Source organism: Bison bison, unplaced genomic scaffold, assembly GCF_000754665.1.
Source record: "Bison bison bison isolate TAMUID 2011002044 unplaced genomic scaffold, Bison_UMD1.0 scf7180017864322, whole genome shotgun sequence".
NCBI classification, from domain to species: domain Eukaryota; kingdom Metazoa; phylum Chordata; class Mammalia; order Artiodactyla; family Bovidae; genus Bison; species Bison bison.
In genome coordinates, this window is record NW_011494894.1 from 7,704,870 (window position 1) to 7,720,259 (window position 15,390).

Sequence of the window (15,390 nt, forward strand, 5' to 3'; positions counted from 1 at the left end):
TGACCCACCTTAGAGATGGTAAAATAGACCACAGCAAATGAAAAGCAACCTGCCTAAGGTATCTGAGCCTGGAAACAAAGCAAATTTCCTGACACCCTTAAGGGAAGTTGAGATTCCCACGCATCGGGACTAAGTCTATTTAATCTTCTGGGGAGAAGCCCTGGAACACAGGTTGGAAGGTTGTAGATACTCCACATACCTATTAGATGTAGGATGCCATCCAATGTGTTGAGTGTGTCTTGGATCGTAACTCCAGCATTCTTGGCTCTGCTGTCAACTCTCTGGGCTTCTGTAATTACCTGAGGAAAAAATAAGCACAAGCCCATCTGGAAAGGGTGTTCCCACAGTGGCCAGGTTACAGGACTCTGCCGTGGAAAACGATGGGAACTCACCATCTGCACTGTGTCCATATCCACGTCAAACTCTCGCTCCTTCCTTGCCAGCTCTCCTTCCACTTTCCTCATCTCACTCTTGAGAGTGGCCAGTCCCTTCTCCATGGCCAAGGCTCCATCTGCTGTCACGTTGGCCTCCACGTTCAGACTCCCAATCTCCTTGGGGAACAAAAGGAGCCAGGGACGGAAGGAGAGAGGGGTGAGGCACAGAAACATCCCAAAGATGACCACAGAAAAAATACAGCTGTGGCCGGGCTCTGATGGAGTAAGTGAGATGAACAACGAGACAGTCAGACTTGGGGACACCCCCTTCCCCAAGCTCTGCCTCAAACAAATGAATTTGGGGGTATGTCTCCAGAGACTCTAATGGTCAGCTGTGAGACCCTGCTTCCCTCCCGGGTCAAGCTCAACAAATGGTGAGTGAATCAGGAACCAGCTGGGAAAACCCAGAGGGTGAGAAACTCAACTCCTTCTTTGTCGTGTTTCTTTACTGCCATCATCTTTTGAATGGCTTTGTTCCCCCAAGACACTTGAGTTTGGGGTGCAGAGAATGAATGGGCTACAGCTTTGAGTTTTGTTTTTACTAGGATGAGTGAATCTTAATATCTTTATCAACAAGCTACTATTAGGCATCATGTCACAGGTATCTCTGTGCTAGAAGCCATATAAAAAGACGCATAGAAAATTGGTCTCTACCCTAAAGGGACCTAAGATTTGAGATTATTTTTGGAAGTAATCCAAGAGTGAGGCCACACAGTCTAGACACCAAAAGTCCCCTCTGGGCTTTCTAGAGTTGCTTATGATTTCTAAAGTGAAAGTGAAGTGAAGTCGCTCAGTTGTGCCCGACTCTGCGACCCCATGGATAGTAGCCTGCACCAAGCTCCTCTGTCCATGGGATTTTCAAGGCAAGAGTACTGGAGTGGGTTGCCATTTCCTTCTCCAGGGAATCTTCCCAATCCAGGGATTGAACCCAGGTCTCTCACATTGTAGACAGACACTTTACCGTCTGAGCCACCAGGGAAGTCCATGATTTCTAAAAGTCACACTTAAATCAGAACTAGGAAGCTCTCTTCCAGTTGAGAAGCACTCTTTCTACTGTAGCACTTAACATTTGTGCTGTAAGTGCAACTAGTCTGTCTTTCCCATGACACTGAGTGCTCCTTAAAGAGGACTGAGTTTTCCCCATCTCCATATCCCCAGCACAGTGCTGGCACAGAGTGGAAACAAAGTGAAAAATGAGTAAGTGGAGCTTAGACCCAGAACTCCAGAATTTCACAATCTCGAATCAAAACACTGGGATAGTTGCTGCAAGTTGAATTGTGTCCCCCCAAAGAAGATGTGTTGAAATTCTAACCCCTAATACCTCAGAGTGTGACCTAATTCAGAAATAGGGTTGTTGCAGATGTAGTTTATTAAGATAAGGTCATGCTGGAGGAGAGTGGGCCCCGAATCCAACCAGTGTCCTTATAAGAAGAGCTGGAGAGATGCAGGAAGAAGAGCCCCAGGTGATGACAGAGGCAGGGACTGGAGAGAAGTGACTGCCAACCAAGGAACACAAAGGATTGACAGCCACCGCCAGAAGCTAGGAAGAAGCACGGGAGCTTTCTAGCCAGAGTCTCAGAGGGAGCACCGTTCTGCTGACACCTTGATTTCATACTTCTAGCCTCCAGAGCTCTGAGAGAAAAAATTCCTGTTGCTTTAAGCCACCCAATCTGTGCTGCTTTTTGATAGCAGGTCCAGGAAACTAACAGAATATCTAAATAAAAAGCAATCTTGCATGGTTCTTCTCATGGTGTTCTCTAAAAAGGGGGCTGAAAATGGCGGGGGTGGGGCTCCAGCCCTCAGTCAATGACAGGCTCGTTAACCACCCAACCAAAAGGCCAGCCAAGTGGATCTGGGAACACCATGGACCATAACAGGACGCTGAGTCTTACAGGTCAGAATGAGCCCAACGCTCTCGCTCATTCAACATGACTGGTATGTTTGAAGCTGCTCCTGCTGACCTGAGATTTCTCTTTACCTGTTCTATCTTGCCCGCGATCTTCAGGGCCTCCCCGGCTGCAGTCTTTGCCCTCTGGGCGTCGGTAGCAGCACCCCCCAGGGCTGTTTCTGCTCGCCTGGTCTTGTCGCTGGCATCTGCAACCTTCTGGCTGATGTAAGAGAGTCTCTTCATGGCCTCTTCAGCCTCTGCTTTTCTGTCTTCAACCTGCAGATCAAACTCTGAAATGAAGATAAGAAAACATTGCCATGAAGATGAAAATTAACTTACAACTGAAGATGAAAGGGGCTGATGCCTTTAAGAAAAATCAGAGTGTTAATAGCACCCAAGGGATGAGAGAGTGGAAAGTTGTGGTCATGACTCTTTCTTGTCCAAGAGAAAGTATTGAACTGACGATCAACAATCAGCCTGTCCTGGGTCCCCATCTTTGCAAAAGTGAACCTCCAAATGAATCAGAAACAAGTAGACTCTTTGAAGCCCAAAGTTTCAACCCAGAGCCTTAAACCCTAAGCTGCCAATTAGCAGATGAATAGAAGGGGTAGAGAGGTACTTCTGTGAAGAAGAAAATCCCAAGACTTGAAAACGTCTTTATTGTTGTTCTTTAGTGAAGAAGTCTGAAACTTTAACCAAATCTCTGCAAGGCTTCCCAGGTGGCGCTAGTGGTAAAAAAACACACCTGCCAGTGCAGGAGACAGAAAAGAGTCGGCTTCGATCCCTGGGTCAGAAAGATCCCCTGGAGGAGGGAACCGCAACCCACTCTAGCATTCTTGCCTGGAGAACCCCATGGACAGAGGAGACTGACCAGCTACAGTCCACAGGATCACAAAGAGTCGGAAACAACTGAAGCGACTTAGCATGCATGCACTGCAAGGCACAAACCCAAGTTTCCTGGAATCTAGATGCTATGACAAAGCTTGTTCGATATCATTTATCACAAGGCAGCCTCACCGACTCTATATTGGAACCAACCAGGCCAAAGAAAGAAGGGGAGAGAAAAGAAAACTATCTATATGGCAGTGAGATAGCAAATCTCTGCAGGACATTTGAAGCAGTTTAGTTGAAATTTCTTCTTTTAGAGATGAGAAAATCAGAGTCTGGAAAGGTTATGTGACTTGCCTACAGTCACACAGCCAGCTCAGCCTAATCACACGATTGAGCACAGATCAGAACTCAAGCCTTTTGACAGTTAGTACAATATGGGCTTCCCTCGTGGCTCAGATGGTAAAGAATCTGCCTGCAATGTGGGAGATGTGGGTTGGATCCCTGGGTTGGGAAAATCCTCTTGAGAAGGGAATAGCTACCCACTCCAGTATTCTTGCCTGGACAATCCCATGGACAGAAGAACCTAGCGGGCTACAGTCCACTGGGTCACAGAGAGTTGGACGCAACTGCGTGATTAACACTTGCAGTTTTCATAATTGTTTCTACTGTATTAAATATTTTTAAACGTTTTTCTTTACAAAGATATTTATTGAGTGTCTATTAATACCTCAACATGCCTGCCACTTACAGAGATTTATGAAGATTCAAAATAAACCAAAGTCACGTTTATACCTTTAAAATACTCAAGTGATCTGAACCCCGAAATACTCACCTCTGAGGTTCTTTAAGATATTCTCAACTTCATAAAAAGTGGCATTGCCCATGCTTAGTGCTTCTTGGGCTCTGCTTTTAGCAAGGTTGGCACGGGAAAGCAGCTGATCTGATTTCTGTAAATGGGCAGGCGGAACAAGATTAGAGTAAATATAACACACACCCAGGCAGAGCCCTCCTGCCAGCATAGCCGCTCTGACACACTGCTCTTCACAACAGAGAACTTGATTCCTGGAGTCTAGGGTGTGCTGCAGCAACCCTCCACAACCTGAGACCACACAGACTTTATAACCCAATGACCCAGTAGGATTCCACATTGAGGACAGACTCGAGCTCTACTCAGGGACAAGAACAGTTTTACAAATCCTAATTTTAAACCCTGGATACTTCCTGAAGTATGGACATACACTTCATAGACATATGTCATATATACCTAGGAAGTATAGACATGTGTCTTCATAGACAGCTAGATCAAAATTGGGCCCAGAAGACCTCAGTCCTATTCCTACATTGGAGGGCTGAAGGAAATGGCAACCCACTCCAGCATTCTTGCCTAGAGAATCCCGCGGATGGAAGAGCCTAGTAGGCTACAGTCCATGGGGTTGCAAAGAGTCGGAAATGACTGAGTGACTTCACTTTCAGTGAGTGGAACTGAGGTAATCACATTAAAGTCTCAATAAGCAGCAATACCATGACCTTTCGAGAGTTTCTGATGGCTCCTCTTACTGGTAGCCTTTCAACACAGGTCTGCTGAAGGAACGAAGAAACAGAGGATACCTGTCTCTCATTCTTCCCATCCTGTAAGAGCTTCTGGGTTTCTTCTTCCCAGTTTCCCAGACTGCTTTGCACACGCTTGAACTCATCCATTCGCTTAGTCACCAGGCTTGAGAGAGAGTCAGCTTTTTGTCTGATCTTCTTCGCTTCTACCTGTGAGTCCCCAAAAATGAATAAGCCTTACTTTCTGCTCGCCAGTTGCCACACCAGTCTTCCCATGACCTGCCATCATTGTCTGAAAACAACAATCCAGGCCCAAAGTACAACAGAAATGAGGCAATATTCCTCATGCAAGTCAGGCAGCATGCCCCCCAGCTAGCAAACGAATTTTATGTCTGCTCTGCGTTTTTTTATTATTATTATGTGTGAAAATCATTGTGAATGCTTTTTGCTGTGGGTAGAAAGCTGAATCTTAATCCAATAAATTTGGAATAGTTAAAGGAATTGATGACAGAAACAATGCAAACTTTTGAGGGAAAAAAAAAAAAAGCCTTCCAAGTGGCTACACATGAAAATATATAGGTTGGACCCAAAGGTAGATATCAAAAGTTCCATGGTAATTTCTCACAGGTTTCAACAGTCCCCCAAACTAGGGAAGAGACAGAAAACTTGTATTCACCAACAGAAATAGGTTCAGAATATGAACCAAGGTGTTATCAGGGACCACGATTGGAGTTTAAGAATAAAGAAAGAGGAGGATAAATGCTCTTCTTAATTTAAAGCAAGAAAGGTAAATATGGGGAAAAAACTGGATGATTGAACAATTCAATGGAATCCCCTGAGAAGAAAGCATTATGGCCCTTCTTCTGTACATCACTGCATAGGTTAGATGCTCTTACCTGGAAGGACTGATCATTGACCCCCTGAAGCTGAGTTGCTGAACTGAGAAGGCGGAGACTATGCTGATATGACGTATCTGCTTCATTGTCAATTTGAGTGGCCTCCCTCGATAGCTGCTGGGCCAGAGACTTGATTTTCTCCAATCTGCAGGGAGTGAAGAGAGCGGACTTTGAGAATTCGCTCTTTTTATTAAAAGCGAAATTTCATTCTGTTAAAACTATGTCGTCAGGATTATCCAAAGAACCAGACGAGCATAAATGTCTGATATGTATCTCTTTCCATAATTTAAACACAGACATTAAAGTTTATATAGGTTGGGTCAGAAAAATTCAACCCAAGTTTTCCAATTCTTAATCACATGAATATATTGTTTATACGCTCCATGCCACCAGATGGGTTTCTTCACCTCCTTTAAACACCACGGATGGTACCATATCTACAAATATACAATCTATAAATCAAAACTGAAACTTTACTTAGAGTAATTGACGTTTTTCTTCCAGTCTTAAAGGCATCTGCTTTCCTCCAAAGTAACACTCTCATTTCTTGTCCTTCTTACTATTGATACTTTTAAAGGAACACAGCACTCCTCAGACCTGGTTTGCATTGTACCCTGGGAGGGAGCGGATTATATTGGCCCGTGTGAGGACCTGCTGAAACGTACTTTCCCCCGAGCTCTTGCACCACGGAGCCACGGAGGCTGCCACTGCTGCCTCCTTCAGCAGCAGCCTTGCGCGCCAAGGTCAGGGCTTGCTTGGAGTAGTCTTCAGTTTCCCTGACCAGTTGCTCCATGTTATTGGCTGACTCGACATGGCTGAAAGGATCAAAAAGAATGAGTTTTTATAGCAAAGGGCTTCCTTTATTATTTTTAAATTTTTTTTTTTGCCATACATCAACACTTTATTTTGTATTAGGGTGTAGCCGATTAACAACATTGTGATAGTTTCAGGTGAACAACAAGGGACTCAGCCATGCATATATATACATGTATCCATCCTCCCCTAAACTTCCCTCCCATCCAGGCTGCCACATGACATTGAACAGAATTGCACGTGCTATACAACAGGTCCTTGTTGGCTACCCATTTAAAATATAGCAGTGTGTACATGTCCATCTCCAAATCTCTAACTACCCCTTCCTCCCAAATAGAGCTACCATATGACCTACAATCGCACTCCTGGGCATACATCTGGAGGAAAACATGATGAGAAAGGATACATGCACCCCAATGTTCACTGCAGCCCCACTTACAGTAGCCAAGCCATGGAAACAACCTATATGCCCATCAACAGGAACAGATAAAGAAGATGCAATACATATATACAATGGAATATCACTCAGCCATTAAACAGAATGAGATAATGCCATTTGCATAAACATGGATGAACCTAGAAATCGTCATACTGAGTGAAGTAAGTCAGACTGAGAAGGTGAAATATCATATGACATCCTTTATATGTGGAATCTAGAAAGAAATGATATGGAAGGATGAAAAGGGCTTCCTTTGGCCTTTTATTTAAATAAGGGGAGAGGAGTAAGAGAACTGCTTTGACTCAAAAAAACAAATAGAATTGACCCAGATGAGATGGAGCTCCTCAATTAGAAGTGCTATCAAGAAGCAGAAGGTGTTCTGAGACATAGCCTCACGTCCTAAACTTTTTTGATGATCTACTCCATTTCTAGCATAATCAGGGCAAGTGATGGAGATGGGCAGGAGAAGTCTCAGGGAAATAAATACTGCATTTATAAACTTTTCTGCAGGAGAAATCCTAGGCTTTATTTTATCCAGGATCCAACTCCCTCTCCACTTTTTGCTGCATCTTTAAACTTAGCCCAACATTAAGGGGGACAAAGCCCATCAAGAACAGTTCCCCAGTTGTTTTTGTCCCCTTGGTTCTAGAAACTGATGAAAACTAGTCCAGGAGGCAGCTCACATTATGAGAGCATGAGCCAGCCCCCTCTGCTGACTGAATTCCATTCAGGATTAGCAGAGCCTGCCACCTTGCTGAGCCCTCTGCCGGGAGCAAACCTCTTCAGCATCAATCCTGATTGTAGGATTTGCAATCAGGCAAGGACTAAGGAGCTGCCTGTGATTACCAGGGCCCTGCAGAGCTGGTTTTCAGGAGGGAGTTCTCCCCCTCTGCACTCTTGGCCCCCACAGGCTAGCAAACAACTCATTGCGACTTGTTCCCAGGCTTGGTGTGGGAGCCTGGAGTCCCTCAAAGCTGCAAAGTACTCTTTTCCAAGGGCTGATTCATTTCACAGGGCCCAAGGAATTACATCTGACATACACTGAAGCCATACCATGAGTCATAGAGAAATCTGGAAAAGAAACACCCCACCCTCAACTCCTGCCAAATGACCCTGCCCAGTGGCCACCGACATACACTGAAAACCAAGCAGTTAAAAAATGGCTTCAGGGCAGGGGAATGGCTGCAAAGGAGTCTGGAGGTAATCAGTATGGAGCTTTGGTCCTGAATACTCAGCAGAGTTGTTCAAGTCTGGCCTCACAGAGGTGTCTGAAGCAGAGGTGCCCTCCAGAAGTACTCACCTGTCTGCCAGTCTTGTGGCCTCCTGAGCTAGACTTTTAAAGCCATTTGGCCCTGTGTAGTGTTCTGAAGGTGGAATGTTCTGTGGGAAAAGGACAAATGGTTAAGGCTTTGCTGGCAGCCATGGAGCCTAAGCAGCTTCTGCAGCTGTCCTGTCTGAACCCCTTGTCATTAGTCACACAGAATTCCCCAACCTGACGCATCAAGAGTCCCTGGTTTACCATGGTCATTACATTAAAAAAAAAAAATGTAGAGACTGAATCAAATAGAAATCCAAGTTCAAAAAAATTCTGTATATATAAATGGATTTTAAAATATATGCATGTTTATATCTTCATATATATTTAAAGTCCAGAACATAGGCCAAGTTTTAATGGTAGTTATTTCGTAGCAATGAGATCATAGGGGACATTTATTTTCTGAATATTCTACAAAAGGAAAATCAATACACAGTATTTTTAAATCCTTCATTTCCCCAGCATTATATCTGATTATCTTCCAACTTTCTTTATCCACCTCCCATCTTACATTATTGTCCCCATTTCCTCCTTTATTCAGAAAGACAAGAGTGTTCATTCAAATCTCTTCTTCCTATCACACCACAAGCTACATCATTAGGAAAACCATACTGTAGTTAAAGTTTTTCCCTATTTTCATCACCATGTTTTTATTGGTCTCCTTCCTTCCCTCTTCATTTTGTTCATTCATTCTTTCATACAGCAAACATTTGTCAGAGCCATACTTGGTGTTATGGGCTGAGAAAGTAAAGATGAACAAAACTCAATCCTGCCCTCTCAGAGCTAACAAGCTAGAAGATAGGAAGAAAGAAGGGAGCAGACAATGCTACAGGTAGCAAGAAATGAACTGGTGAAAGAGAAAGGCTGTCACTAAGTCGTGTCCAACTCTTTTGTGACCCCATGGACTGCAACCTGCTGGACTCCTTTGTCCATAGGATTTCCCAGGAAAGAATAAGGGAGTGGGTTTGCCATTTCCTCCTCCAGGGGATCTTCCTAACCCAGGGATCGAACCTACATCTCCTGCTTGGCAGGTGGATTCTTTACTACTGAGCCACCTGGGAAGCCATAAAGCATAAAATGGGAACTGGCAGGAAGTCAAAGAAAGCTGTGACTGCTGCAAGGAAAAGAAGTCCTACTGACTACCAGAGAGACCAGAAAACCCGAGAGACAAAGTGAGCCCATGACATGTGCCATGGGCCCCCCAGCTCAGCAGGGACTCTCACCCCCTAGCCCAGCACCACCTACAGTGTTCCGCAGGGCAGCCTCGCTCTCCTCCAGGCTCAGGCGCATCTGTGTGATGAGCCTGCGGGTATCCTGAACTCGGTCCTGATGCTGGCTGCCCAGGGTCCGAAGTCTCTCCACGGTCATCTTGAGGTCATCCAGGCGGGTCTGGTAGCTATTCTCTTGGCTCCTGGCCTTGGCCAACTGGAGATTGAGGGATCTAATAGCACCTGAACACCAACAAGGAAAGGGAGGATGAGCACGTTGGGGGGTCAAGTCATCAAAAATAGAGGGCTGAAAAAGTGACTTTGACTGGCTTTCGGCAAAACAGTAAAAGCCCAGTATGTGAATGCATGCTTTTTTATCTCCATCATTTCAAATCTCAGGAGAACATCACAGACAGTTCTGCCACCTCCTCAAGGGCTAGGCAGAGACATCTGCTGAACTGTTACCACCAAAGATTCTGTAACCCAGGGGACTGCTTTCTAAGCCTCTGAATTCTCTCCTGTGTAAAACGGGCCTCCATCACCTTCTGAAATCTGGGCTTCTCTCAGAAGGTCCTGCAGGGCCTGTTCAGCCTGCTGCATCCTGCCCTCCAGTTCTGTGTCAGGCACTGCTCCTCCACCAGCCTGAGCCTTCGAAAGCAGTGTCTCCAGGTTCTCAAGTTGCTGCATAAACTGATCCATCTGAAACCACGAAAGAAAGAGGATTAGAACAGAGGATGGGGTTCACGGTGGAATATAATATGCCAGGTATCCAGGGGCTAAGGCTTCCCAGGTGGCACTAGTGGTAAAGAACCCACCCCCCAACAGGAGACAAGAGACACCAGTTTGATCCCTGAATCGGGAAGATCCCTTGGAGAAGGGCATGGAAATACTGGTTGCCACTCCAGTGTTCTTGCCTGAAAAATCCCATGGACAGAGCAGCCTGGTGGGCTACAGTCCATAGGGTTACAAAGAGTCAGACACAACTGAAGCAACTGAGCACACACGCATGCATCCAGGGGCTAATGGCTATAAGTCCAGAAAGGCTTGGCATGTCATGGTAAAATTCAGACTCTAGACCCTAGGCTTTCTGAGTCTGGATCCTGGTCCCACTACTCACTAGCTGTGTGACCTTAGGCAAGTCACTTTCTTTATCCATAGGATGAGGATAATAACATCGCACAGACTTATTATTTGGACTAAATGAGCTAGTATTTGTAGAATAGTGCGGGAATAGAGGAAGTGCTACAGAGGCTGGTTAAATAGATACATTTTAAAAAACAGGCTGAGTTTGTTCTGCATTTGGGTTCTGTTTGGACCCTTCGCTCCCCCGCCCTTCACTCCAGTACAAATAATAATTCACAATTAACAACAACAACATCAATTTCATTCTTCTCTGGAATTTGAATGAAAAATCTCTAGAGGCCATTTCTGTTTGGACAGCCCTGACACCTTCAGATTCCTCTTTTATGGAATAAAAGATAACAACGTATCTTTTATGTTGTTGTTGTTCTGTTGCTAAATCGTGTCCAACCTTCTGCGACCCCATAGACTGCATCACGCCAGGCTTCCCTGTCCTTCACTATATCCCGAAATTTGCTCAAACTCGTGTCCATTGAATTGCTGATGCCACCCAACCATCTCATCCTCTGTCACCCTGTTCTCCAGCTGCCCTCTACCTTTCCCAGCATCAGGGTGTTTTCCAGTGAGTCACCTCTACACACCACATGGCCAAAGTACTGGAGCTTCAGCTTCAGCATCAGTCCTTCTGATGGATATTCAGGGTTGATTTCCTTTAGGATTGACTGGTTTGAACTTTGAGTCCTCAAGGGACTCAAGAGTCTTCTCAAGTACCACAATTTGAAATCATCAATTCTTCGGCTCTCAATCTTCTTAACGGTCCAACTCTCACATCTGTACATGACTACTGGAAAAACCATAGCTTCGACTACATGGACCTTTGTTGGCAAAGTGATGTCTCTGCTTTTTAAATACGCTGTCTAGGTTTGTCATAGCTTTCTTTCTAAGGAGTAAGCATCTTTTATTTTTTTATTTTTTTTTTTTTTTAGAGAGCATGCTTCTGACGGTCGTCAACCCTGCATCCACTCACACACAACCCCAGCTTCAAGCCTCTGATGCAATCAGCATCTTTTAATTTCATGGCTGCAGTCTCTATCCGCAGTGATTTTGGAGCCCAGGAAAATAAAATCTGTTATTGTTTCTACTTTTTCTCCTTCTATTTGCCATGAAGTGAAATTTTGTTGTTAGCAATGCTTCCTAAGGCCCACTTGACTTCACATTCTAGGATGTCTGGCTCTAGGTGAGTGACCACACCATCATGGTTATTTAGGTCATTAAGACCTTTTTTTTGTATAGTTCTTCTGTGTATTCTTGCCACCTCTTCTTAATCTCTTCTGCTTCTATTAGGTCCTTACCATCTCTTTTATCGTGCCCATCCTTGCATGAAATACTCCCTTGATGTCTCCAGTTTTCTTGAAGAGATCTCTAGACGTCCCCATTTTATTGTCTTCCTCTGTTTCTTTGCATTGTTCACTTAAGAAGGCTTTCTTATCGCTCCTTGCTGTTCTCTGGAACTCTGCATTTAGTTGGGTATATCTTTCCCTTTCTCCCTTGCCTTTTGATTCTCTTCTTTTCTCAGCTGTTTGTAAAGCCTCCTTAAATAACCACTTTGCCGTCTTGCATTTCTTTTTCTTGGGGATGGTTTTAGTCACCGCCTCCTGTACAATGTTATGAACCTCTGTCCATAGTTCTTTAGACACTCTATCAGATCTAATTCCTTGAGTCTATTTGTCACCTCCACTGTATAATCATCAGGGATTTGACTTAGGTCATACCTGAATGGCCTGATGGTTTTCCCTACTTTCTTCAATTTAAGTCTGAATTGGTAATAGGGAGCTCATGATCTGAGCCACAGTCAGCTCCCCAGTCTTGTTTTTGCTGATTGTATACAGCTTCTCCATCTTTAGCTGCAAAGAATACAATCAATTTGATTTTAGTATTGACAATCTGGTGATGTCCACGTGTAGACATCACATCGTCTCTTGTGTTGTTGGAAGAGAGTGTTTATTATGACCAGTGTGTTCTCTTGGCAAAGCTCTGTTAGCATCTGCCCTGCTTCATTCTGTACTCCAAGGCCAAACTTGCCTGTTATCCCAGGTATCTCTTGACTTCCTACTTTTGCATTCCAGTCCCCTGTGATGAAAAGGACATCTTTTTTTGGTGTTAGTTCTAGAAGGTCCTGTAAATCTTCACAGAACCAGTCAACTTCAGCATCAGTGGTCAGGGCATAGACTTGGATTACTGTGATGCTGAATGGTTTGCCTTGGAAACGAACTGAGATCATTCTGCAACTTTTGAAATTGCACTCGAGTACTACATCTCAGACTCTTTTGTTGACTATGAGGGCTACTCCATTTCTTCTAAGGGATTCTTGCACAGACCATTTTAGATACAATGGTCATCTGAATTAAATTCACCCATTCCCATCCATTTTAGTTCACTGATTCCTAAAATATCAGTGTTCACCCTTGCCATTTCCTGCTTGACCACATCCAATTTACCTTGATTCACGGACCTAACATTCCAGGTTCCTATGCAGTATTGTTCTTTACAGTATTGGGCTTTACTTTCACCACCAGACACATCCACAACTGAGCATTATTTCCACTTTGGCCCAGCCACTTATTTCTTTCTGGAGCTATTTCTCTGCTCCTCCCCAGTAGCATACTGGACATCTTCCAACATGGGGGGCTCATCTTCTGGTGTCATATCTTTTTGCCTTTTCATACTGTTCATGGGGTTCTCAAGGCAAGAATACTGGAGATATTCACCATTCCCTCCTTCAGTGGACCATGTTTTGTCAGAATTCTCCACTGTGACCCATCTTGGGTGTCCTTGCACAGCTTGGCTCATAACTTCATTGAGTTATGCAAGCCCCTTTGCCATGACAAGGCAGTGATCCATGACATCTCTTTTATATGTTTAGGTTTCCTTTGTTTGTTTCATAAGGACATTTCTTGGGAAAAATCCATTGAGAAAGTGGCATATTATAATAGAGCACTGAATTCAGATTCAGTGGACATGGGTAGCATTTTCAGTTCCACCTATGTGACTTTTAAAGAATAACACATTTTTCAAAAATGGTAAATATAAGAACCTAACTCTGAAGTATTATTACTACTACATGGAAATTTTTTAACATAACAATTTTTCAAGAGAGAAATAGTAATCCCCACTCCTGTCCTCAGGAGACTAGGAGGAGCCTGGGTTTGTGACAGAACCACCCAGAAGATACTTCAGGATTCTACTTGTGAAGGTGAGGGCTGGCTAGCATGCACACCTGACTCTTCACTTGATTATAGCAAGCTGGACAGTTGGTTAATGCTGCATGGTCACAGTTGAGGCCGTCAAATCCTGGCTTGCAAACACAGCTGCCATCACTTCTACACTCCACGGGCTCCGAGCCCATTGGGTTGCAGTTGCAAGCTAGAGACAAAAGACAAATAGGAAGCTTTCATGTCAAACTAATTCTGGAACCTGGAGGTATAGCAAAGATAAAAGGAAGATCCAGTTACCCAAGCAAAGAACGCTTCTTTGCCCTTGTTGATTCATATTGTGTTGGATTAGTTTCTTGGCTATGTCTCCAAGCACATTCCCAACACAGAGAGGTCTTGGGAATCATCTGGCAGGTCTGTTTGGTGTGTGTGTGTGGATGAAGAGACACTTCAACAGCCCATCCTTTCTAGTGACACTGATTTACTTCCCCCCATTAAATTGTAAGTCTCTTGGATATTCCACAGATACTCTGGGTTTGCTCACAGGAAGAGTAACATTTCTTCTGGGCCTACAATATGCCAGATGTAGACACCTCCCTGCATATTACAGATGAGAAATATGGGCTCAGAGAGGTTGAGTAATCTGTCCTAGGACATGCAGCAAGAAGATGGCAAGAATGAGAACTTTGGAAGAGCCAGTACTGTTGTCCTTCTGCTCTGCTGCCTTTGACGTAGGGAGTGCAGTAAAGTAGTACCTTTATTCAATCAAACTGATTCAGTAGCACTGGGTCACATTCTGTTCTAGGAGCTGAGGATATACCAGTGGGTGAGACACTGCTCACATGGAGTGATTCTCTGGGTACTCCAACTTCAGTGATCACAAAACTCTTGGAATAACATCTGAGCATATGTTATTATTTGCTTCCATATTTCTGTGTCTACCTTATTAGCATATGAGCTCTTTGCCGAGCTGGGCTGACTTATTCATTATTATAACATCAGTATATAGCTCCACACTGCACACATGGTGAGAGCTTGATAAAAGATAGTTCAGTGAAAAAATTATATTGTCTAAATGCAGTGAGATCTCTGTTAATAGCACTTTATAGATATGGGCTTCCCTGGTGGCTCAGACAGTAAAGAATCTGCCTGCAATGCAGGAGACCTGGGTTCAATTCCTGGGTTGGGAAGATCCCCAGAGAAAAGACAGCAACCCATCCAGTATTCTTGCCTGGAGAATCCCATGGACAGAGGAGGCTGGTGGGCTACAGTATATGGAGTCACAAAGAATTGAACATGACTAAGCAATTAACAATTTCACTTTTCTTTTCAGATGGAATTATATAGTTTACAGTGTGCTTTCTCATATGCTATTTTATCTTTGCAACTACTTTGAGTGAAATATTAATCGTCCATATGAGGAAACTGAGACTCAGAGAAATTAATTGGCAAGATCAGAATAATACAAGAGGTACGTTAAAAAACTGGACTTAAGCTCATACTGCTGATGTCATGTGAATGCTTCCTATCATATGACATCACAGCTAACCCACAAGCTGGGGTCAGGGCAGGTGGAATTTGTGCCCCTGGGGAGAAGCCCTAAGTTGCACAGAGGTCCTCAAGCATTTCCAGGGCTGGGCACTCTGGTCTGAATGAGGGGCTCTGGGCGCCCTGCAGACCTCCTGGGGAATCCAGTCTGGGTCCCCAGAGCCACTCTGGACCTTAA

At 44.2% G+C, this 15,390-nt stretch overlaps 1 protein-coding gene across 1 annotated transcript in view; it reads right to left on the bottom strand.

The window, feature by feature from the left end:
- The window catches only part of LAMC2 (laminin, gamma 2), a gene marked incomplete at its 5' end in the record, with an annotated part of 67,640 nt that overhangs the window by 4,791 nt on the left and 47,459 nt on the right, over nt 1-15,390 (bottom strand). Inside the window, 11 exons of the mRNA XM_010853129.1 lie at nt 200-299; nt 393-551; nt 2,413-2,612; nt 3,986-4,100; nt 4,762-4,911; nt 5,598-5,742; nt 6,263-6,412; nt 8,150-8,229; nt 9,410-9,615; nt 9,915-10,071; nt 13,730-13,875. Coding sequence (XP_010851431.1) covers nt 200-299; nt 393-551; nt 2,413-2,612; nt 3,986-4,100; nt 4,762-4,911; nt 5,598-5,742; nt 6,263-6,412; nt 8,150-8,229; nt 9,410-9,615; nt 9,915-10,071; nt 13,730-13,875 — 1,608 coding nt within the window. The remainder of the gene's footprint in view (nt 1-199; nt 300-392; nt 552-2,412; nt 2,613-3,985; nt 4,101-4,761; nt 4,912-5,597; nt 5,743-6,262; nt 6,413-8,149; nt 8,230-9,409; nt 9,616-9,914; nt 10,072-13,729; nt 13,876-15,390) is intronic.